This window comes from Lactuca sativa, chromosome 6 (genome assembly GCF_002870075.4).
Source record: "Lactuca sativa cultivar Salinas chromosome 6, Lsat_Salinas_v11, whole genome shotgun sequence".
NCBI lineage: Eukaryota > Viridiplantae > Streptophyta > Magnoliopsida > Asterales > Asteraceae > Lactuca > Lactuca sativa.
In genome coordinates, this window is record NC_056628.2 from 61,798,635 (window position 1) to 61,821,526 (window position 22,892).

Here is a 22,892-nt window from a genome sequence, read left to right on the forward strand (position 1 = left end):
CATATACCCTGCCAACTGTGTTTGATCATTAGCTTCATCTATCATTGGGGTTTTATCCTTTGCTGGTACTTGAGGTACATTTGCTTCTTTTGGAAGATCACCATCACAGAGCTCCTTAATAATAACTTTTTGCTTTCCTTTTGGAGACATAAAATAGGTCAGCATATTAGTTTGTCCATGTTCTGTATACACTTCAATGACCTTGTTATCTCCAATATACTGAGTCAAATTCAAGACATCATCATCATTCCCTAAAGCTCTGAGGCCAAAATCCAAGTCTTCATGAGGAATCCTAAAATAGTAATATATTACTGGGGGTACAGAGTAACCTAGCTCTAGCATCATTGCGTCTAGTTCATGAACTGAGAACTCATCAATGTCTACTAAATCAATATATCGCACTTCACCTTTAACATATTTCGTGTTTGGTAGCTTCGTAAAATTTCCACCATGGTGTAGCTTTATGCTGAACATTGTTGGTACATGCTCTACAAGATACAAAAAACATTAAGTAAGAAATTATCAGATGTTTGTATTTTTGGCTCTGTTCTTCAGATCATCAAGAAACCTAACAAAATTTCGTAAACAGAGGATAAGTGAAACTAACCATATTCATTTGTGATGTCATACGTCTCACCTTTTGGCTTAATCGCCCACATTACGAACACCATTTACAGTTGAAAAGCAAAAACAAGTAAACACCTTGGACCAAATCTTGATTAGGGTTTTTGCGTTAAAAACGAATGACGAAGAAGATGGAAGTGGAAGAGATAACTAAATATTTTGTGATTTTGTGTGTAATATGGTGCTAAGACGGTAACAAGCGGGTTTATTTCAGGAATTGTAAAAATGGTCCCTCAAGTAAAATGACATTTATGCCCTCGTATGCAATGCACGTGAGGGGTTTAACAGCCACAAACAAACGGCTGTTAACCCCAGGGACTTGTTCCACAAACAAACCTTTCAATAAGGACCAGAAATCCAATTTTTAAAAGGTTTGGACCATATCCACGAAAAATGACAAACCACAGGGACCATTTTTGCATTTTTGTCATTCTAACCATATGGTGCTAATATGACGTTCATGTGGACTTGCTCTTTTATTTAATTCTTATTTTATTAAATGTTAAATTTATTTTAATCTAAAAGAATAATTAATATGTATATTTTTATTTATTGAAAACCTTAGAGTGATATTATGGGCAAAAAGTGCAAGCTCAAACGGTACCTATTACATTTTATTCTCAACCTTTTCTTTCTAAAACAACTTGTTCATCTATAGTCATCTTGGGGTCATGTGTTGCAGATACAATAGAGGCCATTTGTTGCAGATACAATAGAGAACTCAATAATAGAAATGATAAACTAGAGTAAATTAAGCTTTCAATTTCCATTTATAACTTTTCTTTTTGGGGTGGGGGGGGGGGGGGGGGGGGAGGGAGGGAGGGAGGGGGAGGGGTGCAATTTTCAGTTGCTCATTTATTTCAGAATCATTGATGCAGAAAACCGATACTAATTACGTTTTCCATTGCGAAATATAATGGAAGTGCCAAAGTATGATATCTAATGGATTTACCATTACACCATTACTAAACAGGTTGTTCGTTTCAAACAAAATTGATTTGTATCAAACTAACTTTTTTTCCATAATGGTCCGGTTCGGTTTCCAATTTTTTTAGTGTACCTTTAATTTTCATTGTGTTTTTTAATGCTACGAATGTATGATTTTTTTAGGATATATTATTTCATACAAAACAGGGGAAATGGCCACCCATGGTGCTGGTGGCAAATATATTGATATGGGGGATTTAAAAACTCCAACCAAATTACATTACATTACATACTGGAAAATAAGAAATCAAAAATAAAAACTAGATGACAAACTATGTGTGTCTAGCCTTTTGCAAACTTGAAATGAACACAACCACTTTCACATAAACCCAATCTTTGAAGCTGTCATAAAATTGAAAAAATGCACGTCTCCCTCGACGGTTGAGAAGTAAAGCGCCACATGCTATCCAAAATCCAGTAGCAAAACCAATGCCCACACCAGTATAAAACCATCCCCAGAGTTCATCATTTGTGTCTTCCCCATCACCCTCACCTTTACCAATAAGAGGTGGTACTTTTGATTCTTCATCTAGAGGACAACTTTTGGTAAGAGGAGGTCCACATAGACATGCATTTCCATTGTATCTTGATGGTTGAAAGGATTGGAGTTGAGTGCTGGTTGGGATTCTTCCAGACAAGTTATTAAATGACAAATCTAGGTCATTCAATAAACTCATCTGAGACATGCTTGATGGTATCCTCCCTGATAAATTGTTTCTGGATAAATCCACCGTTAGAAGCTTTTTCATCTCACCAATATGCTGTGGAATCTCTCCAGATAGAGCATTCATTGAAAAATTCAGGGCAATCAAATCTGAAAGATTGGTAATTTGATATGGGATTTGTCCTGTTAAGTTGTTGCTTGACAGGTCAATGCTCTTCACCAATTTCAGAGTACTTAAGAATTCATGTTCACCTCCTTGCCACTGAATCATTGCATGGTCAACATATATCCCTGATGCATATACAATATTGTTTATACTTGTTTGAAAGTATACATCTTGTAAGACTCCTCCTTGGTGAACCATGCTCGTAAGATTACTCAAACATGAGGGGATGGTTCCATGAAGATTGTTCATCGACAGGTCTACAATTTGAAGATTACCTAACTGACATAACTGTAAAGGGATGGTTCCAATGAAGTTGTTTGATTTTAGGATAACAACATACAACCCTGATAAGTTTTCCCCAATCCAGACAGGCACATTACCAGAAAACTTGTTGGCCCCCAAATTCAACGAGATTAAACCCGTGCAATTTTTTAAGGACAAAGGCAATTCTCCAGAGAAGTTGTTCTTGTATAAATACAACACCTGGAGTTGTATCAAAGATCCAACAGAGGGAGGAATCCGTCCAAAGAGATTGTTGTGTCCAAGATTAAGAACTTGTAGTCCTTTGAAACGCCACAAACAGTCCGGGAGTTGTCCGATTAATGAGTTATGAGAGAGGTCAAGAAATGATAAGAACCCATCAACAATTTGGCATACAAATGAGATTCCCCCAGAAAATTTGTTTCTGGAAATATTTAATGAGAACAAGGTGGAAGGAACATTCGGTATTGGACCATAAAAGTTGTTGGAACTCAAATCTATCTCTGAATATTTGGCAAAATTTGATGATAAATCTGGTACTTTCCCGCTAATGTTGTTGGAAGAGAGATTCAGATATTCTAATTGAGAAGGCCACATGTCCCAAAACTCCAGAGGAATTGTGTCTGAAATTCCAGTATTGGAAAGATCAAGACGGGTAAGATTTTTGAGGTCTGAATCCATTTGGGGAAGCGAGGCCCTACCTTGCAAGAGCTCAGATCAAGATACTGAAAATAAGAGATGTTTGACAAGTGATCTGGGGAAGGAACTGTAAGATTATTAGAAGAAAGGTAAAGAGTTCGGAGCCTGGGTAGTTCCCACAGTTTCTCACTTATACTTCCATTTAAGTGATTATGAGACAGGTCCAAAAGCTTTAGGGATGAAAACTTTTGGATCTCATCGGACAATGATCCTATAAATTGGCTATGAGAAGCATCCAACCATTGTAATGAAAGGGATGTGCATCCAGACAAGTTGTTGAGAAAATCAGGAAATTTGACAGCAGCAGAGTTGTTGTAGAAGGATAAAATTTCCAGACTACAGAGGTTACCAAGATATTTGGGTATCCCATCTAACATATTGTCATAGAGATAAAGTCCATTAAGCTTATCGCTGGTTAATGGGAGCAACCAACGATACATGGATGATGTGAGATTGTTGTCACTGAGATAAAGGGTATGAATAGATGAAGAAGAAGAAGAGTTGAGAAAAGAAGAATATGGATACATGACCTGTGACAGCTCACATCTCCCTAAACTTAAACTCAACAGTTCTGGGAGACTCGAAATTACACCTACCCAATTATTTGCATTCGCAAGGGAAATCCCATCCATTCTCAGATCCTCCAAATGAGAGAGATGAGACAACCACTCTACCTTTTCAACTCTACACCTTCCAGCAGAATCAAGATGAAGGTATTGCAAGTTGGTGAGGTTTCCAAACTGTGAAGGAATGGTTCCATAAAGAGAGTTACTGGAAAGGGAAAGGTACCTTAACTGGGTCAAGTAACCAATGGACCTGGGAATAGCTCCATGAAAAGAATTGTAAGAAAGGGAAAGGTACCTTAATCGAGTCAAAGAACCAATGAAAGTGGGAATGGTTCCATTGAAAAAATTGAAGGAAAGATCAAGATGATTCAAGTAGGTTAAGTTAAGCAAGGAATGGCTAATCTCACCTCCAAGACCATCCTGTGAAAAGAAGTTGTTGAGTTCAAGCTTTGTGACATGACCAGTTTGGTTGCTGCACTCAACTCCACTCCATTTACAGCAGTCATGTTGGTCAGATCTCCATGTAGAGAGAGTATCATAAGTGTCGTGAAGGGGAGCTTTGAAGAGAAGGAGCGCAAGTCTCTCATTATCCAAACACTTTTTCATATTAACACCATTTCTATCATCTCCTCCTTCTCCCACTGCTACCAATTGGCTGGTAGTTGCAGTCACAAGGAGTACCAAGAAAAGTGAGAAAACTATAGAAGCACAAAGATTCATAATTTAATTAAAAATGAAAATCTTGGTGATTTTTGGTTTGTAATGATGCCTGCCTATATGAACTGCACCCGTGAGTGTTTATATAGTCTCAACTGTGAGCATAACTGATTCTAAACGGGTGGCCTTGAATTAATTGTGTCGGGGATACAATATTTAATTCCCATGAAATTAGAACCAAACTATAAGAAAAAATCAAAGATGAAGATTTGAAATAAATGTCTCAAATTAGTCGTTCAAAGACTTGCAAGTCTTGACTATTTGCATATATTATCTATATCTTATCCGATCTTTGTGATATTTTCAAAGACTTTTAAGTGATGTTGACCATAACCTGTATTAAATACAAACATATAAGAATGTAAACGCAAACATTGAACTGACCCCCAATTTAATAACAACTATTTCATAAATCTAGTATTCTCATTCCATTGTTAAACAATTTCTGTTTATGCTATCCTAAGAGTATTTTTATGAAATCAATTAGAAAAGTTTTAGCAGAAACATATATCTAATTTATCATATCAATTAATTCAAAATTTTCGAACAGAAACATAAACCCACTATTCAACAGAAACGAAAAAAAATTCAAACAAAATCAAAAGAAACGTTATTCAACAGAAAAAAAAAAAAAAAAAAAAAAAATAGAGAACAGGGATGAAGAGAGAAATGCGTTGAGTTTAGTGATGGCCAATTATTTACCAGACGGAAAACCAAGAAGATGACAACGGTAGCAAAAAAAACATATTTAAAAGAATAATAAAGATTGTATACAAGTTACATTTTGTTGGAAGTCATTTATACATAAACATATTTTTATAAAGAAAAGAATAATTTAGCAAAAAAAATACAATATTTTAGTTCGATTTATTAAACCGTTTATTAATAAATTTTGTTTCTATAATAAAAATAATGTGTAGTTCGGTTAGTCAAAAAAAGTTAAATACCTTGCTCATTAACAACAATATTATACTTAACTTGGCTCAAATTTAAAAGTGAGTTTTGGATGTATTCAAGGGCACTTTATTTTGTTTTTCTCTCGGGCCCCAAATATGTATGTACCGACTTTGGTCAAAACATAAATCATAAAGCTTATAAAATACTTTTTTCTTACAATACATTTTGGTATGTGCATATTTAATCATGTATTTTGTGCATATTTATAATACTTTTAGTTACAATTATGCTTATTTTGGGACACAAGGTACTTATTATGTTTAAAATATGTTTTGTAGTAGCAAATACATGTTCGGTATGAAAAGATAGAAACCGAGAAGTTGGAAGTAAGAAAAATTGGGCAAAGTTAAAAAGAAGACAAATAATTCATGAAGTCTGAAGCCCACGACATGGTCACTCTATTCCACGTCGTGGTAAATGGAAGATTCACGATCAATGATCTAACTTGGAAAATACGGGATTTAACAGAAGACCACAACCTGGTGCCTATTCACCATGCTATAGAGATCAAGTTTATGGAAACTATATATATTCGAACATTAGATCGAATGTAGAGACTTTTGCCCAATTTTCTGAGAGGGATTACGACTAAAACCCTCTGGAAAACCTTGGGAAAACTAGGAATCAATTGGAGCTCAAGAGTTGAAGAGATCTAGACGAAATCAACATAGATCTATTAAGTTTGCTAGCATTACTCATGTCTAGTCTTAATTACATTGATTTAGTCTGCTTTTCTATTGTGATGAGAGGATAAAAACCTTATACTTCTATTTGGTAAAGATGAACCCAAATCTTATGTGTTGATTTCAATTTACGGATGTTTTACATTGATTTTACTTATGTTTGATAATCAAAACCCTAGCATGTTTTAGTTCTAGTATTTGAATGCCTTGCTTTGACTTTAGTGTAGTAGATGATCATTCTAGTGATTTATGATCACTAAATTGCTAGAGCTAGGATTAATCACATCTTAGATTAGGTAATTAAAGCTAGTAACTTTAAATTTGTTAGAGGGCATAATAAATCTTAAATTGTGCTTGCTTGCTTAACTTGATCATAGCAAAGTAACTATTAGATTTATCATTCATAGTCCAATTTGTGCTTATATCAATTTTTTGTTTAACCTATGCTTGATCATTGCATAGTAATTCATAAATTGGCACATCTTTGCATTTGATCATAATAACTAGTAAATTAATGAATTGGTATGTCCTGGTAGCATGTGTTTGCACCATAATTCATTGACAAAGCATTGCGAAGTCTCATCAGCTTATGGTTTTATATGCTGAATCAATAACTACTTTTATTAGACGAATTGGGAGAAGAATGGTATGATACATGTAATACACTCTAGTGTTTTGTTGTACCCATTGACATAGAGTTTCCAAGCTCTCATCAACATTTGTTATTAAATGTTGAATCATAAAACTTTAAACAAGAAAATTGGGTAAGAATGGATTGATGTGTGTGATAGTATATGGTATATAGACTAACCATCGGCATAAATGTGTCAAGATCTCATCAGTGTATGGTCTTTTATACTGAATCATAAACTTTAAAGAAGAAAATAGGGCGAGAATGGATTGGTGCGTGTGATAGCCTAACGTACATAAACTAACCATCGACATAATTTTTTTCAAGCTCTCAATAGTGTATGGTATTTTACGCTGAACTACGAAACTTCAAAGAAGAAAATCAGGGCAAGAGTGGGTTGATGTGTATGATAAACAACAGTACATAGTTTAACCTGTTGGATTAGGTGTCTAAACTCATAACTATAATTGGGATGTACTTGACCCGATAGTAGCATAGTCCTTTTGGGTTGCCTTCACCATAGCAATTTGATAGGATGAATTATGAAGAAAAAGGTTAACTATGATTTATTATTATATTATAAGAATAATATATGAATTGAGAAATCATATTATTTAATTAGTATTTATCATAAATTAATTTGGAATTAATTTATTGATCGAAAGAGACTGATTAAATTGATGGGGACTAATTATGTAAATCAATGATAGTTGTAATTTGGGCTAATGTATCCTATTCCCATCGGATGGACGAAAATATATGGGAAGCCCATAGAATTTCATCTAAGGCATGCCATATAGGGATCCATATGTTGCTTAGGGCATAAACAAGGGAATTAGGGTTTCTAAGTCGTAAACCCTAGGAGCCACAGCTATAAAAGGAACTCTATGGCTCACAAAATTGGACCCTGTGATTTCATAAGAAACCTTAACCGATTTTGAGGCTTCCTTCTCTCTCTCTTGTTCTTCCTTGTTGCTAGTGGTGTTTGTGATTCCGTTCGAGGTGCAACATTTGAGGCACTAAGCTCTTAAAGGTCAAGATCAAATCAACAACAAGAAAGGTATTCTTCTAACCCTAATTTGAATATAATTTCATTCTTATAAATGCTAGATTAGGGTTCTTGCTTTGGAATTTTAATTTGCATGTATAACTTGAGAAAAGCCTAGATTCAAAGCATTAGGGTTGCATGTACACCATAGGAATGTTGTAGTGCTCAAAACCCATCAGTGGTATCAAAGCTTAGGCTGTTTTTCTGTTGTATGATGCAATTGTAATGTTTTCAAGGCTGAAAAAGTTTCGTTTTTGGCCACTGGCTGCTGGACTTGACGGGTCCCATGAAGGAACTCGATGAGTTCATGCCCTGACTCGACGAGTTGGTTCGTCTGGTGGCAGGATTTTTGGAGTTTTGGCCTAAATTAGATTTGGATAATTACCATAAATTGTTTTTATTGGTTAAATTCAAATTATATAATTTGGTAATGGATATCCTCATCTAATTAAAAGGTAATTGTCAAATTTTAAGATAATTACAAGATTATGTGATAAATTAATTATTTGTAAATTTTGATTTGAGTTTTCTTGCCAAATAAATTGGATTAGATCATATTTGTGATAATGATAAAATTATATGATTAATTTAATTGTTTTAAATTTGATCTAGAAGTTTTGAAAAGTTTCAAAATTTGTCCTCAAGTTTTGGAATTTAAAATTTGATTAAAAGTTTTAGTTGTGAAACATAAAATTCTAAAACGCTAGCATTTTAAATGGTTAAAATACTCATAATTTAAATTTACAATTGAAGGTTTTAATTTTGGAAATTTAAAATGGACACAAGTAGAATGAATAATTATGGATTTATTGATAAACAATTAAAAGATTAATTAAGAAAGTAATAATAAATCCATAATAACATGGTTTAAACTTTTAATTGACTTGAAATTCTAATTTATTTAAAAGATTAAACCACCAAGTATTTTAAAAGTTTAAAATACACCCTTGTACTATTGTAAGATTAAAAGTTTAATTTATATATATATATATATATATATATATATATATATATATATATATATATATATATATATATATATATAAGTAAAGTCAGTCTTACTGTTAGTAGGCGTCATTCACGAAATTGGTCTATAAGGGGTGTTTAAGGAAGCAGCCTGTAAAATGACCGCCATTGGGTATCCACTCTTACCCACCGCACTCTTGACTAATGGAGCGTCGTTAGCCGAATGGTTAGGATAGGACATTCTCATTAATAAGTATAATGAAATAGAAAGTAACTAAACATTTTATAAATTCTCAATCTCAGTTACTTTAGGAAAAATGTGAATTTAATGCTAACCCATGAAATTACACATTGCACTTTATTGGTCGTTAGTGGAGTGTGCGTGGTTAACTGGCACACTAATATGAGACTAATGAAGGATTGGAATGGGCAACTCGTAGATTATCATATATCAATGGAGTGTGTGCGGTTAACCTGCACATTGATTCGGTGATAAATGACTTTGAGATTACAATTTATACCAAAATGCCAACAATGTGGCTAAATATTGACATCATCTTATGTATAGATGATAGATAACAAAAGTTAAATACTAGACAAATTAACAATCTTGAAAACCCCATTTTTATTTTGAGAGAAGTGTTCTTATAAGATTGGACTGTGATGTTCTATCACCAAATGACATTTTTTTGTAACTCTTGACTTTCATGGTTTCAACTTTAGAACCGCACCACCCATCTCCATCTTTTCATTTTCTTATGATAATATGATCGGACTCCGAGTGTTTGCCTTTTCACACAAGGCTTGAGAACCTAAAAGATAGTTTGCAACCTTTTATTCACCACATTAATAGCAAGTAGGATATCATACATGGTAAAATCTTAAGACTATCTACAATAGCACTAACCAAACATCCCGCTTCACTCTCTAATTTTGAATGATCACAAAATGTTCGTAATTCACAGCCTTGGATAAAGATTTCACAGTAAAATCTGGAACGTTAGTAAGTATGTTTTAGGAGAACTTAGAAAAATATGCAAGTTCAAATGGTATTTATAACCTTTTATTCTCAACCGTTTCTTTCTTGAAAAACTTATTCATCTGGATGACTGTAGTCATCCAAGTGCCATGTGCTGCAAATACAAGAAACAACTTGGTAATAGAAACTATAAACTCAGGAGTAAATTACACTTTCAATTTCCATTTTTTTGGGGGGTTAATGGTAATTCTCGGTTGCTCATTCAGTTTTGAATCACTGATGCAAAAAGCTGATTCTAACCATGTTTTCCATTACACTTTCAATTTCCATTTTTTTGGGGGGTTAATGGATTCTCAGTTACCAAACATTACCAAACAGGCGGTTCGTTTTCAAACCAAATCGATTTGTATCAACAACTGTTTTTTTTTCTAGACTGGTCTGGTTTGGTTTATGATTTTCTAGTGCACCTCTAATTTTCATCTTGTTTTTACATGCTACGAATGTATGATTTTTTTAGGATATCTTATTTCATACAAAACAGGGGAAATGGCCACCCATGGTGTTGGTGGCAAATATATTGATATGGGGGATTTAAAAACCCCAACCAAATTACATTACATTACATATTAGGAAATAAGAAATCAAAAATAAAAAATTAAACGACAAACTACGCCTATCTACTCTTTTGGAAACTTGAAACGAACACAACCACCTTGACATAAACCCAATCTTTGAAGCTGTCATAAAACTGAAAAAATGCACGTCTCCCTCGACGGTTGAGAATTAAAGCGCCACATGCCATCCAAAAGCCAGTAGCAAAACCCATGCCCCCACCAATATAAAACCATCTCTCAACTTCATCATCTATGTCTTCCACATCACCCTCACCTTTACCAATAAGAGGTGGTACTTCTGGTTCTTCATCTCCAGGACAATATTTAGTAAGGGGAGGTCCGCATAGTCCTTTGTTTCCATTGTATCTTGAAGGTTCAAAGGATTGGAGTTGAGTGCTGGTTGGGATTCTCCCTGAAAAGTTATTGTAAGACACGTCTATGTAATTCAGGAAGCTCATAGTAGACATGCTTGGTGGTATCCCTCCCGAAAAACTATTTCTGGATAAATCCAAAATCTCAAGATTTTTCATCTCACCAATTTTCGGTGGAATCTCTCCAGATAACTCGTTCTTTGACAGGTTCAGGGAAACCAGGTCATGAAGAATGGTAATTTCATTTGGGATTTGTCCTGTTAATTTGTTGCTTGACAGGTCAATGGTCTTCACCAATTTCAGAGTTCTACTAAATTCACGTTCATCTCCATGCCACTCAATAGTCGCATGGTCGGCATATGTACGTTGTGTACGTACATTATAACTTCTCACAAATTCATAATCAAATTCACCTTTTGAGAGTCCTCCTTGTTGAACCATGCTCGTAAGATTACTCAAACATGAAGGGATAGTTCCATGGAGATTGTTCATCGACAAGTCCAGAACTTGAAGATTAGCTAAATGGCATGACTGTAAGGGTATGGTTCCAAAGAAGTTGTTTGATCTTAGGATAAGAACATACAACCTTGATAAGTTTTCACCAATCCAGACAGGCACTTTACCAGAAAACTTGTTGGCCCCCAGATTCAAAGAGATTAAACTTGTGCACTTTTTTAAAGACAGAGGCAATTCTCCAGAGAAGTTGTTCTTGTATAAATACAACGCATTGAGTTGCATCAAAGATCGAATAGAGGGAGGAAGCCTTCCAAAGAGCTTGTTGTGTTCGAGATTAAGAACTTTTAGCTCCTGGAAATGCCACAAACAGTCCGGGAGTTGTCCAGTTAATGAGTTATGAGAGAGGTCAAGAAATGATAAGAACCCATCAACAGCTTGGCATATGAAGGAGATTCCTCCAGAGAATTTGTTTCTGGAAAGATGTAATCTTGACAAAGAGGAAGAGACATTTGGTATCGGACCACGAAAGCTGTTGGAACTCAAATCTATCACAAAAAGGTTGGCAAAATTTGATAATAAATCTGGTACTTTCCCACTAATGTTGTTGGAAGAGAGATTCAGATATTCTAATTGAGAAGGCCAGCTGTCCCAAAACTCTAGACGAATTGTGTCCGAAATTCCAGTATTGTAAAGATCAAGAAAGGTAAGATTTATAAGTGTCTGAATAATCCATTTGGGGAAGCGAGGCCCTAGCAGCTTGCAAGAGCTCAGATCAAGATATTTAACATAAGAGATGTTTGACAAGTGATATGTGGAAGGAACTGTAAGATTATTAAAAGAAAGGTCAAGGGTTTGGAGCCTGGGTAGTTCCCACAGTTTCTCACTTATACTTCTATTTAACTGATTATGAGACAGGTCCAAAAAATATAGGGATGGAAACCTTTGGATATCATCGGACAACGACCCTGTAAATTCGCTTTCTGGAGCATACAAGTATTGTAATGAAAGGGATGTGCATCCAGACAAGTTGTTGAGAAAATCAGGAAATTTGACCACTGCAGAGTTGTTATTGAAGTACAAAGTTTCCAGACTACAGAGGTTACCAAGATATTTGGGTATCCCATCTAACATGTTGCCAGAGAGATCAAGAGAACGGAGGTTATTGGTGGTTAATGGGAGCAACAAGCTATACATGGATGAGGTCAGATTGTTGTTTCTGAGAGAAAGGTAAGAAATAGATGAAGAAGAAGACGAGTTGAGAAATGAAGAAGAGTATGGATACATCACCTGTGATAGCTCACATCCATCTAAACTTAAAAGCGAGAGTTTCGGGAGACTCAGAATAATATCTACCCAGTGATTTTGTTTGGCTAGGGAAATCCCATCCATTTTCAGCCACTCCAAATGTGAGAGATGTGACAACCACTCAAGGTTTTCAACTCTACACCTTCCAACAGAATCAAGATGAAGGTATTGCAAGTTGGTGAGGTTTCCAAACTCTGGAGGAATGGTTACATTAAGATTATTGCTACCGAGGTCGAGGTAAGTTAATCTAGTCAAGGAACCAATAGATGTGGGAATGGTTCCATAAAAAGAGTTACTGGAAAGGGAAAGGTAAGTTAATCGAATCAAAGAACCAATGAAAGTGGGAATGGTTCCATTAAGATTATTTCTACCGAGGTTGAGGTAACTTAATTTGGTCAAGGAACCAATAGAGGTGGGAATGGTTCCATAAAAAGAGTTCATTAAAAGGTTAAGGTACCTTAATCGAGTCAAAGAACCAATGAAAGTGGGAATGGTTCCATTGAAAAAATTGAAGGAAAGATCAAGATGATTCAACTTTCAAGTAGTTTAAGTTAAGCAGTGAATGGCTTATCTCACCTTCAAGCAAATATTCATTGAGATCAAGCCCTGTGACATGACCAGTTTGGTTGCTGCACTCGACTCCACTCCATTTACAGCAGTCATGTTGGTCAGATCTCCATGTAGAGAGAGTATCATAAGGGTCGTGAAGGGGAGCTTTGAAGAGAAGGAGCGCAAGTCTCTCATTATCCAAACACTTCTTTTTCATATCATTTCCTCCAGCAGCTACCAATTGGCTGCCAGTTGTAGTCAAGAGAAGTGACAAAATAATAAAAACACAAGGATTCATTATGTAATTGTAAATCAAAATCTTAATTGCTGATTTTTGGTTTGTATTGAATATTGATGCATATATGAACTGCCCCCATGAGGGTTTATATAGTCTCCACTATCAAGAACTCAAGATAAATGATTCTAAGCCGGTGGCCATAAATTGCCACAAATTAACCTTCAAACACTTGCAAGTCATGCAACTTGTCTTTATTATAGTAGATATCTTTTCCCATCTTGTCCTATTTTTTGGTATGTGATATAAATCCCAACATCTAAAACTAATGAGATCATTCAGTCAAATATAAATCTACCAATGAAAACATTAAGTCGATAATGGTATTATTTGGGCCTAAGAATCTAATCATGACTATGAAATGAAGTTTTGTCACTTGCATTAACTAAATCATCAACTTATATCAATGAAACCATGTTTATCCATTACAGATTAATCATGGTCTTTTCCATCCTTAAAAATGATATTTAAGATAACACTACATTATTAATGACTCCATTAAAAACATATTAGGATGATAATTAATACTACAACTTTTGCAACGTTTTTTGTCCATATTCCAAATAAAATGACTATAATTAATATCAGCTATACTCGATCGGGGACCAAAAATAGTCATTTTAACTGAAACATGGACCAAAACGTTTCAAGAACCTCATATAAGGACCAAAACTGAAAATTTCAGCTATACTCAGGGACCAAAAACATTTTATTTTAATTGAAAATAAACATAAGATGCACATACAGAAGCAGTTTTATTTTGCAGCAATTCTTACCTTCTGTTTACCTAAATTAAATTCCTGTCAATCAAAAATCAAATATTAAAGACTCCACTCCATTCACCTTTACCACTTTGCACTACTCATTTACAAAATTTAAGAAAATCATGTTATTAATATTAATCAGAAAGACAAAATATTGATATATTAATTATTATAGTATCCTACTTTCATAGTTGGCTACCTCTTGATGTAATACAAGGGGTATGTTGGTCATTTAAAGACATCCAGGATAATACTTTTTCCAAAAAAAGAAGGCGTTAAACCAGATACAAATTACTAATAATAATTATTGATATGATTAACTTAGATTCTGCTTCATAGAGGTATGTAGATAACTAGTTCTTAACTGATATGAGTATTATTATATGGAAATTTATTTTTGCTCGTGTATTGAATGTAAAAAACCGTGAAAGTATAATGATGTTTTAATTACTAAACCTTAATTGAGATGCTCATTACAATATGATAGATAATTTTCTTTGTACATGCAATAATTTAAAAAAAAAAAAAAAAAGATACATTAAAGTATATTCAATAAAATTTTCATTTTACTCTCTATGATAGCTGTTAGAAGAACACATTAAGTAATTAGTAATTAGCCTATCCATCAACTAAACTACATAGTGATAGGCCCCCAATCCGTCAAGTTTACACTCGTAAGAAGAAGAAGAAGCCCATGGGTGGCAGCCCAGTAAGGGTGGTCCAGTCCAGTGAATTGCGGGGGACAGACCATATAAACTAAATTAATAAATTTATAAAGGCCTTAGGGTATTAAAAAATGAAAAAGAATGTCCCGAACTTTTACCATACTTATGAAAAAAATTAAAAATTATGTCTTCTATTAATAGAAAAAACAAGAAATCAAGTAATTTATTCATTTTTGGGATATTACCGAGTTAACTCTAATTCAATGGATTGATTTGTCGAACCGAATGTTAGGTGAGTATACTAGATGCTTAGGTGGCTGGTAGGGTTATATTGAAACCCAATGCACCTTATTTGATGATCTAAACAACCCTAAGTCGTACAAGGAGGAGGGAAAATGGAACCATCTTCTTTTGTGGGAATTTGAAGCGTATGAAGTGCAAATTGATCAGTTTGTCAATGTGGAAGGTGTAGGTGCACTTGTGGATATCAATGTCCAAAATGGGTTTCGTGGATTCCAATGATGTAGACTCTTTGGTTGCCCTAATTTAAGGGCAAAAGAAGTAAACTTTGCACATGTTAATAATGATTTTACTTTTAAAGAATTTAACGGTCTAACCTACTTGATGAAGAGAAGAATTTCAAATATTTTTCTTGGATATACCATGCATTACCCAACTTGACCCAACAAATAGTATTGAAATGATCAACTTAGATTCTGGTTCATATGTGTATGTCTATAACTAGTTCTTAACTGATATGAGTATTATTATATAAAAATTTATTTTTGCTGGTGTATTGGATGTAAAAAATTGTGAAAGTTTAATGATGTTTTAATTATTAAGATGATTAAGTTATATTGTGCTTCTTGTATGTACATACATAATTAAGCCTTAATTGAGATGCTCATTATGATATGACAGATAATTTGCTTCTTACACGTATTAAATTTAAAAATACATGAAAGTATACTCAATATAACTTTCATTTTACTCTCTATGATACCTGTTAGAAGAACATATTAAATAATTCGTAATTAGCCTACCCATCAACTAAACTACATAGCTTCTCCAGTTTATAATATCCTAACAAAATTACAAATTTGTTTAAACAGCTAAATCTGGTTGTTCTTTGTTGGTCTTAAGAATGATCTATAGCGCCATACTTTCAATTTTTTATGAAAAATATGACACACCAAAAAAAGTATCAGGAGATGAGAACAAGATAAAGATAATAAATACAAATTGCAAAAATATCACAAGATGGGAACAGATGTCTATAATACAGACAAATTGCCAATTTGAACGTCTATTTTGGGCCAATTAATTTCAATTCTTCAAATCTCATGGAAATCACATGTTGTATGTCCCACTTAGAATCATTTATCTTGACAGTCAAAGATTATATAAAACCTGATAGGGGCCCAGGAGTTACCTTTTGAATCCTTTTCTTTTTATAATTTTCTCACATCAATAAAATAATTTACTTTTGAAAAATTGGTTGGTCCCAGGAGCATGTTGGGGTCTTCTAACAACGACCATGAATTACCTTTTGTGGAGCCCATTTTTAACAACTCTGATCACATCACTTTTTTATATGTCTTTGAAAATATCACATGTTTGGAAAAAGATTTTGATAATAAATACAAATTGCCAAGACTTTCAAGTCTTTGAAGAGTCTTACTTGGGACTGGGGCTGTTTATTATAACTCTTCATCTTTAATTTGTCTTTTAGTTTTAGGTTCTAATTTCATGGAAATTAAGCATTGTGTGTTCCACCCATTTAGAATCATTCATCTTTAATTTGTCCTTTTTTTTTGGTAGAAATATCATTATAAAAGAAAATAATAAACAATTATATGTAATTAACTGTGTTGTACTTGTATGGGGAAAAATGTTATTGATACAAATTTCATACCTGATGAGAGCAGTTGTACATGTGTGATAAAGCCCAAATTGCAGTGAGATGTTATGTACAAATCATAAGCATAGCAGTTAAAGATGCCACATGAATAACAATTAATTCTAAATAAGATAACCCCAATTTTTTTTTATAAAAATCATTTAAGGAAAACAAAAACATCTACAATTGCAAGAATTATGATTCCCTAAGTAGTTAAGGTATTTTTTTGTTTTGAGTTAATAAACTTAAGTTGACATGGAGGGTATTACACCAGCTTTCTATTAGGGGCTGAGGACATTAAAAAAAGCTACAAGCAAATGCAGTTTCATATACGTTTGTTAAGAACCTTCAGATATAATCGGATCGAAAGAAGCAACTTACATTTGGGCACTCAAATCAACTCTCCTATTGAGCAGCAAGATCACTGACTATCACATCAGAAAAATGAAATTTGGGAACGGCTTCACCAAGGCATAAGAGGTCCACTTGAAACGGGTGTCTAAATTTGTAGAAAGATCGAACACGATCAGCCTTAAATAGACAAATTGAAAACAACAAAAATAGTATAAAAGAGAGAAAGGAAGATACCTTTTCAACGTTAAGACTCCATAGACCTCACAGAATGCACAGCGGGGGTACTTCAGGTTTGCAACCGCGTAATTGAAGCTGACAGAGAGGAGGAAGAAATAGAAGAAGGCTTAAGGGAGTGAGCGGTTTTCAGAGCTGGAATTTGCTGAGTGAGATGAAGATCTTACATTCTTTTCTTCTTCTCATTAATCACTTCAATATGTGAAAAAACGCCAAACCAGTAGGGCAGGATCCGAAATATGGTGCATGACCTTTATCGATTCATGGAATCAAAGAATTTTGAGATAAAGATGACAAACTAATTTTTCTATTGAAATCAGGGGGGAAAAAAAGAGGGAACCAGAGTATTTAATTTTGTCGTACTTAATTTTTGTACAGAAAACTGTACAAAAAACTCATGCATAATACACAGCAAAAATTACAATATTTAAATCAGGATTATCCGAATAGTTTTTACCTGAATATACAAATTCAGAACCATTCTGTTTTACGTAATCTTCCTCCTTCTGGCCTGTTTGTTTATCGATTCATTGGCTTCTTCCAGAAACTCGCCAATGTTTAAATCAATGAACTCTCCACATTTTTCTTCTCCAAATCTCCAGAAAAACCTTTCAATTTTGTCTCCTGGCGTGGTGTGTACAATTCTGTGTTGTTCATGTGTTTTTACCCAATCATTTACTTTCATAGATTTAGATTTTGTTTTTCCATTATCAGGTAAACCTTGCAAAGATGTTGCTGGAGATGGGACAGGGACACTTGTTTGAGGATTAATTGACCGGACACTAGAGATGACGATGATGAGAAAAAAGCTTTACTTGTTCAGGTACTTGAATTGTTTTGCCAATTTACTTGTTAAGAAATTTAGGATTTGGTAAGGTAAGATACAACACTCTGTTTCCAATTGCATTCTATGGAATGTGCATATTGTATTGTGTGATCATACACCGAGGCGCTATGTTAGTTAGATCCATTACTGTTGCACTCTATTAATTGAACCTGTCTTGAAAAATATGTAAATGTAAGTAAATCTGGCTTAAATTCATGATGGTAAAATTGGTATTAATTTTTGAATAGTTCTTAGATGATATTGTACTCTAACAAACTTCAATCCAGATTCCAGATCAAATGATATTTCAAAATCCGAATCAACGTAATCAGTTATAAACTTCATAAACTTTGACCTGGTGCTAATTTGTTCATACAAATTCTAATGGGATAATGTCCCTGTAGTACATTAAACTTTTTACATTTGGTTGATTTGGTCCTCTAATTTTTTTTTGATACATTATACCATTAAACTTGTATATGACCTATTAATTACACCATTATCTAAAAAATTAGAAGGTTTACCGGTTACAATGCTTATGTGGCACGCTGATGTGTCCAATAAGCTTACGTGGGATGCTTATGTGTCGAAGAAGTCCACTTGTCGAACTAGGCTTATTAATTGAAACCCTCAATCGGACCTCCATTAAAGTGTTACTTACCCTTTTCTGAAATATCAAAGACTTCCCCCCGACTATTTCTGTCCTGAAGAACAATGTCTTCGAGCTCATCCACTTCAAGGAATCAGCTGCAAGTGACTCATGTTCAGTCCCGAGAAGGCGTAAAGCTTTGTGATTATGGCGTTCCAGCTAAAGAACGAACGTGTTGGAAGATAACAAACCTTGGGAGGCATTTCTGGAATTTTCAAAACAGTATGGTAGGTCCCGATACTCCTGATCTTGATAACTTACTATTTTAAGGTTTGTTGTGTTGTTTCTTCCTATAAAGACGATCAGGTGGATTTGTATTTTGTTTGCTTAAAAAAACCGTAATTTTATTTGCTTCTTGACGATGATTTGTGATTGTGAATCAAATCCATTTCGTTAGTACATTAAAGGTAGCTAATTTGTGATTGTGAATCAAACCCTAATTTTATTGGCTTTTATAGACTAGGTTGAAGAAATGTAGCTTCTTTGAATGGAAAGATGAAGAATAGGCAGAAGGGTACTACAAAAACCTTCTATATTCTCTGAAGCAGAAACTGGATGCTAAAGAGGATCTGTCTGAGATGAACAATTTGAGGAGAAGGATTGCTGAAGTGGAGTTTCTGCTGTCACAAGAGCAGTATAAGGTGGCAAAGAGTGAGAAAGAAGTTTATGATGCAAGGAAGGAAATAGGCTAATACAGGATGATAGTTGCCTTGTTGTTTGCTTGGTTGGTCATTTGTGTTTTGAAGTTAGGGTGTGATTATACTTAGTTAGGTTGGTTGCTGTAAGCTTTTTTTTTTTTTTGGGATCCCTTGTATTTTTTGTAAAGGTAGACTAGCAAGTCAGTAATGATGGGTTGTATGTTTTGAAGCTGCTTTTAGTTACAAGTTGGGGCTATCAACCTTGATGTGTTGATGTTGTAAGGTGGTAAGTCCCTAATGAAAGGGCATATGATAACAAACGTAAAAAAAATATTCAAAGACCCAATTGTAGGGCATTTTGTATAATCAGATGTTGATGTTATTGAAACATATGCATGACCTGTATTCTCAACAATTATATCTAATTAAATTGGTTGTTGTTCATGTTTTCATTTTGGGAACAAATTAGAAAGTGGTCCATGTGGAAGTACACTATATGTATGGGGACCATCTATAGTTAGTAGTCAATGGGTGTTTTTATAATGGAAAAATGGGACCTTTGAACCCATTATAGAACCATATTCGGGACTATATAAAACATTCACATGCATGCACATTATTCCAAATTTTTCCATGTAGAAATATTCAAAGCCATATGTCATGAGTTTACTTAAAAAGGCAACATACTTTTATAAGTGAGTAAAATATCATTTCATGTCAACAGTTTCATTAAAAAGGCAACAAATATCCATTACTGACCAAAATACCCTTTTCTGGGATGAGTTAACTTAAAAAGGCACCATCTATACATAAATGACCAAAATACCCTTTTATGTCAAGAGTGAACTTAAAAAGGCACCATCCATACATAAATGATGAAAATACCCTTTTATGTCAAGAGTGAACTTAAAAAGGCACCATCCATACATAAATGACCAAAGTACCCTTTTGTATCATGAGTGAACTTAAAAAGGCACCATCTATACATAAATGCAAATTAACATCATCCTAATACATAAACTTTAAAACCAAATTACCATCATCCTAATACATAAACTTTAAATCCAAATTACCATCATTCTAACACACATACTTTAAATCCAAATACAAAGTAAAAATCAACACTAATCAATTACAAGAGCTTTCCCCCATAGAATTTCATGGATCATCAACACCACCAATTGTTTTGCCTAATTTCAGCTTCAATATTCTCTCTGACTTTCTTCTCCTTGTCCTCTTCAAAATCTCTGAAATTGGCCTAACCCTTACCTGCTAAACCTGGATAACAGGAACAACCTCTTGAATTTGAACATTATCAACAACTTGGACATTAGGATTAACCTCATCATCTTGAACATTACCACTCTCCTCAGCTTCCTTACCCACAACACCCTAATCACCTTCATAACTTCTAGGTGGAGTAAATTGCATAAACTGACTAAAATCCCCTGTACTACTGGATTCAACATCAGTAGGAGTAACTTGTATATCATTTTGAGTAGTATCCATCTCAATTGGAGTCATTTCAACCTATTCATGTTGTTGTGGTTCACTTATACTATCGCATATGCTATGATATAATTATGTTAGTGACAAATCATATGTAAATAAATTTAAATTTTAAATGGTTTTACTTGTCCTGCATTTTGCTTCATACAAAATTTTTGTTGCTTCTGTTTCTTCACATTTAACTTTTGGGGCCTTCTCTGTGCACAAGTTGCCTTGTTGTGACCTATCTCCTTGCAAATACTACATCTGATTTTCTTTCCAGCCTTAGAAACCATGTGTGTTCCTGTATTCTCTGTAGTGCATTTCTTCCTCTTAGTAGCTGGCCTACCAGGCATCCTTCTACTAATCATAGACAATTGTGGAGTATAATTTGTCTCTGGCCATATGTCACTGCTATTCATGGGGGCAATTATGTAATTGTATGCTTTCCTAAATGTGGTTGTGCTAAACATGTTGTCTACATAGGCTTCTACATCCCTATTAAGAAAGGATATGCTAGCTACAAAATGAGCACATCCATATTCTTTCAATTCCCACAACCTACATGAATAGGTTTTCCTTTCTAAGTCCACCTCATATGCATCTGTTGCTCCCCTTACCTCAAACTGGTTTAATCCACTAGGTAGGACCTGATAATGCCTTTGAATTGTTTTAAGCAAATTCACCTTATCCCTTATCTCTGGACAAATATGATTTCCCCATTGTCGTCCCTTTAATTTCATGTTGTAAATTTTGTCCACCATGTATAATCGTAACTCTTCTAACATGGTTATTATGGGCTTCTTCCTGGAATCTACTATTACAACATTAAAACTTTCTGAGAAGCCATTTTCAACTGCATCATAACACCTTCCAGCTTGAAAGAAAGCTCTTGACCATGTTTTAAGATCTTTATCCATGAGATATTGATGGGCATATGGGTTCAATGTCTCAGTTTCCTTCATCATAACTTTAAAAGCATGCTCAGTTATGGCTTTAGATGCTCTCCAACACAAGGTATGATATACGGCACCAGTGAATCTCTTCTACAAATTCTGGTAAATATGTCTAGCACACTGCCTGTGCTCTACATATGCAAGCAACTCTTTAACAACCTCTATTAAACCCTATATTAATACAAAGGTTTAAATCAGATAGTATAAAATAAATATAAATGAATTACTATGTAAAATACTAACCTTATGTTGGTCTGACATTAAACTGAAACCATTGCCTAAATTCAAGTTTAGATCATCAATGAGAAGCTCTAAAAACCACTTCTAATTCTACTTTTTCTCCACATTAACCACTGCCCAAGCAATAGGATATATCTGTTGGATAAGGTGTCTAAGTCCATAACTATTTCTGGTATGTACTTGACCCGACCCGGCATGGTCCATTTGGGTTGCATGGCACCATGCAATTGGATAGACTAAATGAGAGAAATAACACTTTGAGATTATTAATATATTATAAGTTCTAATATATTAATAATATTATTTGATTAGTTTGATCAATAATTAATTTAGAATTAATTATGTGATCAAAAGAGAACTAATTAAATATATGGGTTGATTATGTAAATCATCCATATCTTGTATAGTGGGCTAAGAGGCTCCATGGATTATCAAGTTGGGTTCTACCCATAGGATGCTCCATGGATGCTCCATGGGAGTTACAAACCCATGGGTCATGGAAATGAAGAGTCATGACACATTAGGGTTTACATGGTGTAACCCTAGATGTGTCAACACTATATAAGGATCTCATTCTCCACCAAAATCGGTTACACAAAAGAAACAAGAGGGCTAGGCCGATTTCAAGAAGTGTGCATTC

The 22,892-nt window shown here is 34.2% G+C and overlaps 5 protein-coding genes across 5 annotated transcripts; all 5 read right to left on the minus strand.

Annotated features, from left to right (window-relative positions):
- Positions 1–1,757: 1,757 nt before the first annotated feature.
- Positions 1,758–3,516, minus strand: LOC128126701 (receptor-like protein EIX2). The gene has a single exon (XM_052764641.1). It carries the CDS (start codon positions 3,381–3,383, stop codon positions 1,884–1,886), a length of 1,500 nt encoding a protein of 499 aa, XP_052620601.1. The 5' UTR covers positions 3,384–3,516; the 3' UTR covers positions 1,758–1,883.
- On the minus strand, positions 3,420–4,687 carry LOC128126797 (receptor-like protein EIX1). Its single transcript, XM_052764922.1, has 2 exons — positions 3,538–4,687; positions 3,420–3,427 (listed from the first exon to the last, which is right to left on the minus strand). Exons 1-2 carry the CDS (start codon positions 4,685–4,687, stop codon positions 3,420–3,422), a joined length of 1,158 nt encoding a protein of 385 aa, XP_052620882.1.
- A 5,934-nt stretch (positions 4,688–10,621) lies between these two features.
- LOC128126798 (receptor-like protein EIX2) lies at positions 10,622–13,135 on the minus strand. Its single transcript, XM_052764923.1, has one exon. It carries the CDS (start codon positions 13,133–13,135, stop codon positions 10,622–10,624), a length of 2,514 nt encoding a protein of 837 aa, XP_052620883.1.
- A 79-nt stretch (positions 13,136–13,214) lies between these two features.
- LOC111897728 (receptor-like protein EIX1) lies at positions 13,215–13,541 on the minus strand. Its single transcript, XM_023893676.1, has one exon. The coding sequence runs from the start codon at positions 13,539–13,541 to the stop codon at positions 13,215–13,217; it is 327 nt and encodes a 108-aa protein (XP_023749444.1).
- A 7,419-nt stretch (positions 13,542–20,960) lies between these two features.
- On the minus strand, positions 20,961–22,021 carry LOC111897727 (uncharacterized). Its single transcript, XM_023893675.1, has 2 exons — positions 21,203–22,021; positions 20,961–21,098 (listed from the first exon to the last, which is right to left on the minus strand). The coding sequence occupies exons 1-2, from the start codon at positions 22,019–22,021 to the stop codon at positions 20,961–20,963; spliced, it is 957 nt and encodes a 318-aa protein (XP_023749443.1).
- Positions 22,022–22,892: the final 871 nt, after the last annotated feature.

Excerpts from the sequence above, each read along its gene's own strand:
- LOC128126701 (XM_052764641.1), bottom strand. The coding sequence starts at position 3,383 with ATGGATTCAGACCTCAAAAATCTTACCCGTCTTGATCTTTCCAATACT.
- LOC128126797 (XM_052764922.1), bottom strand. The coding sequence starts at position 4,687 with ATGAATCTTTGTGCTTCTATAGTTTTCTCACTTTTCTTGGTACTCCTT.
- LOC128126798 (XM_052764923.1), bottom strand. The coding sequence starts at position 13,135 with ATGAACTCTTTTTATGGAACCATTCCCACCTCTATTGGTTCCTTGACC.
- LOC111897728 (XM_023893676.1), bottom strand. The coding sequence starts at position 13,541 with ATGAATCCTTGTGTTTTTATTATTTTGTCACTTCTCTTGACTACAACT.
- LOC111897727 (XM_023893675.1), bottom strand. The coding sequence starts at position 22,021 with ATGAAGGAAACTGAGACATTGAACCCATATGCCCATCAATATCTCATG. Across the intron at positions 21,099-21,202 it reads TGAAGCAAAATGCAGGACAA|GTTGAAATGACTCCAATTGA; the intron begins GTAAAACCATTT and ends CAACATGAATAG.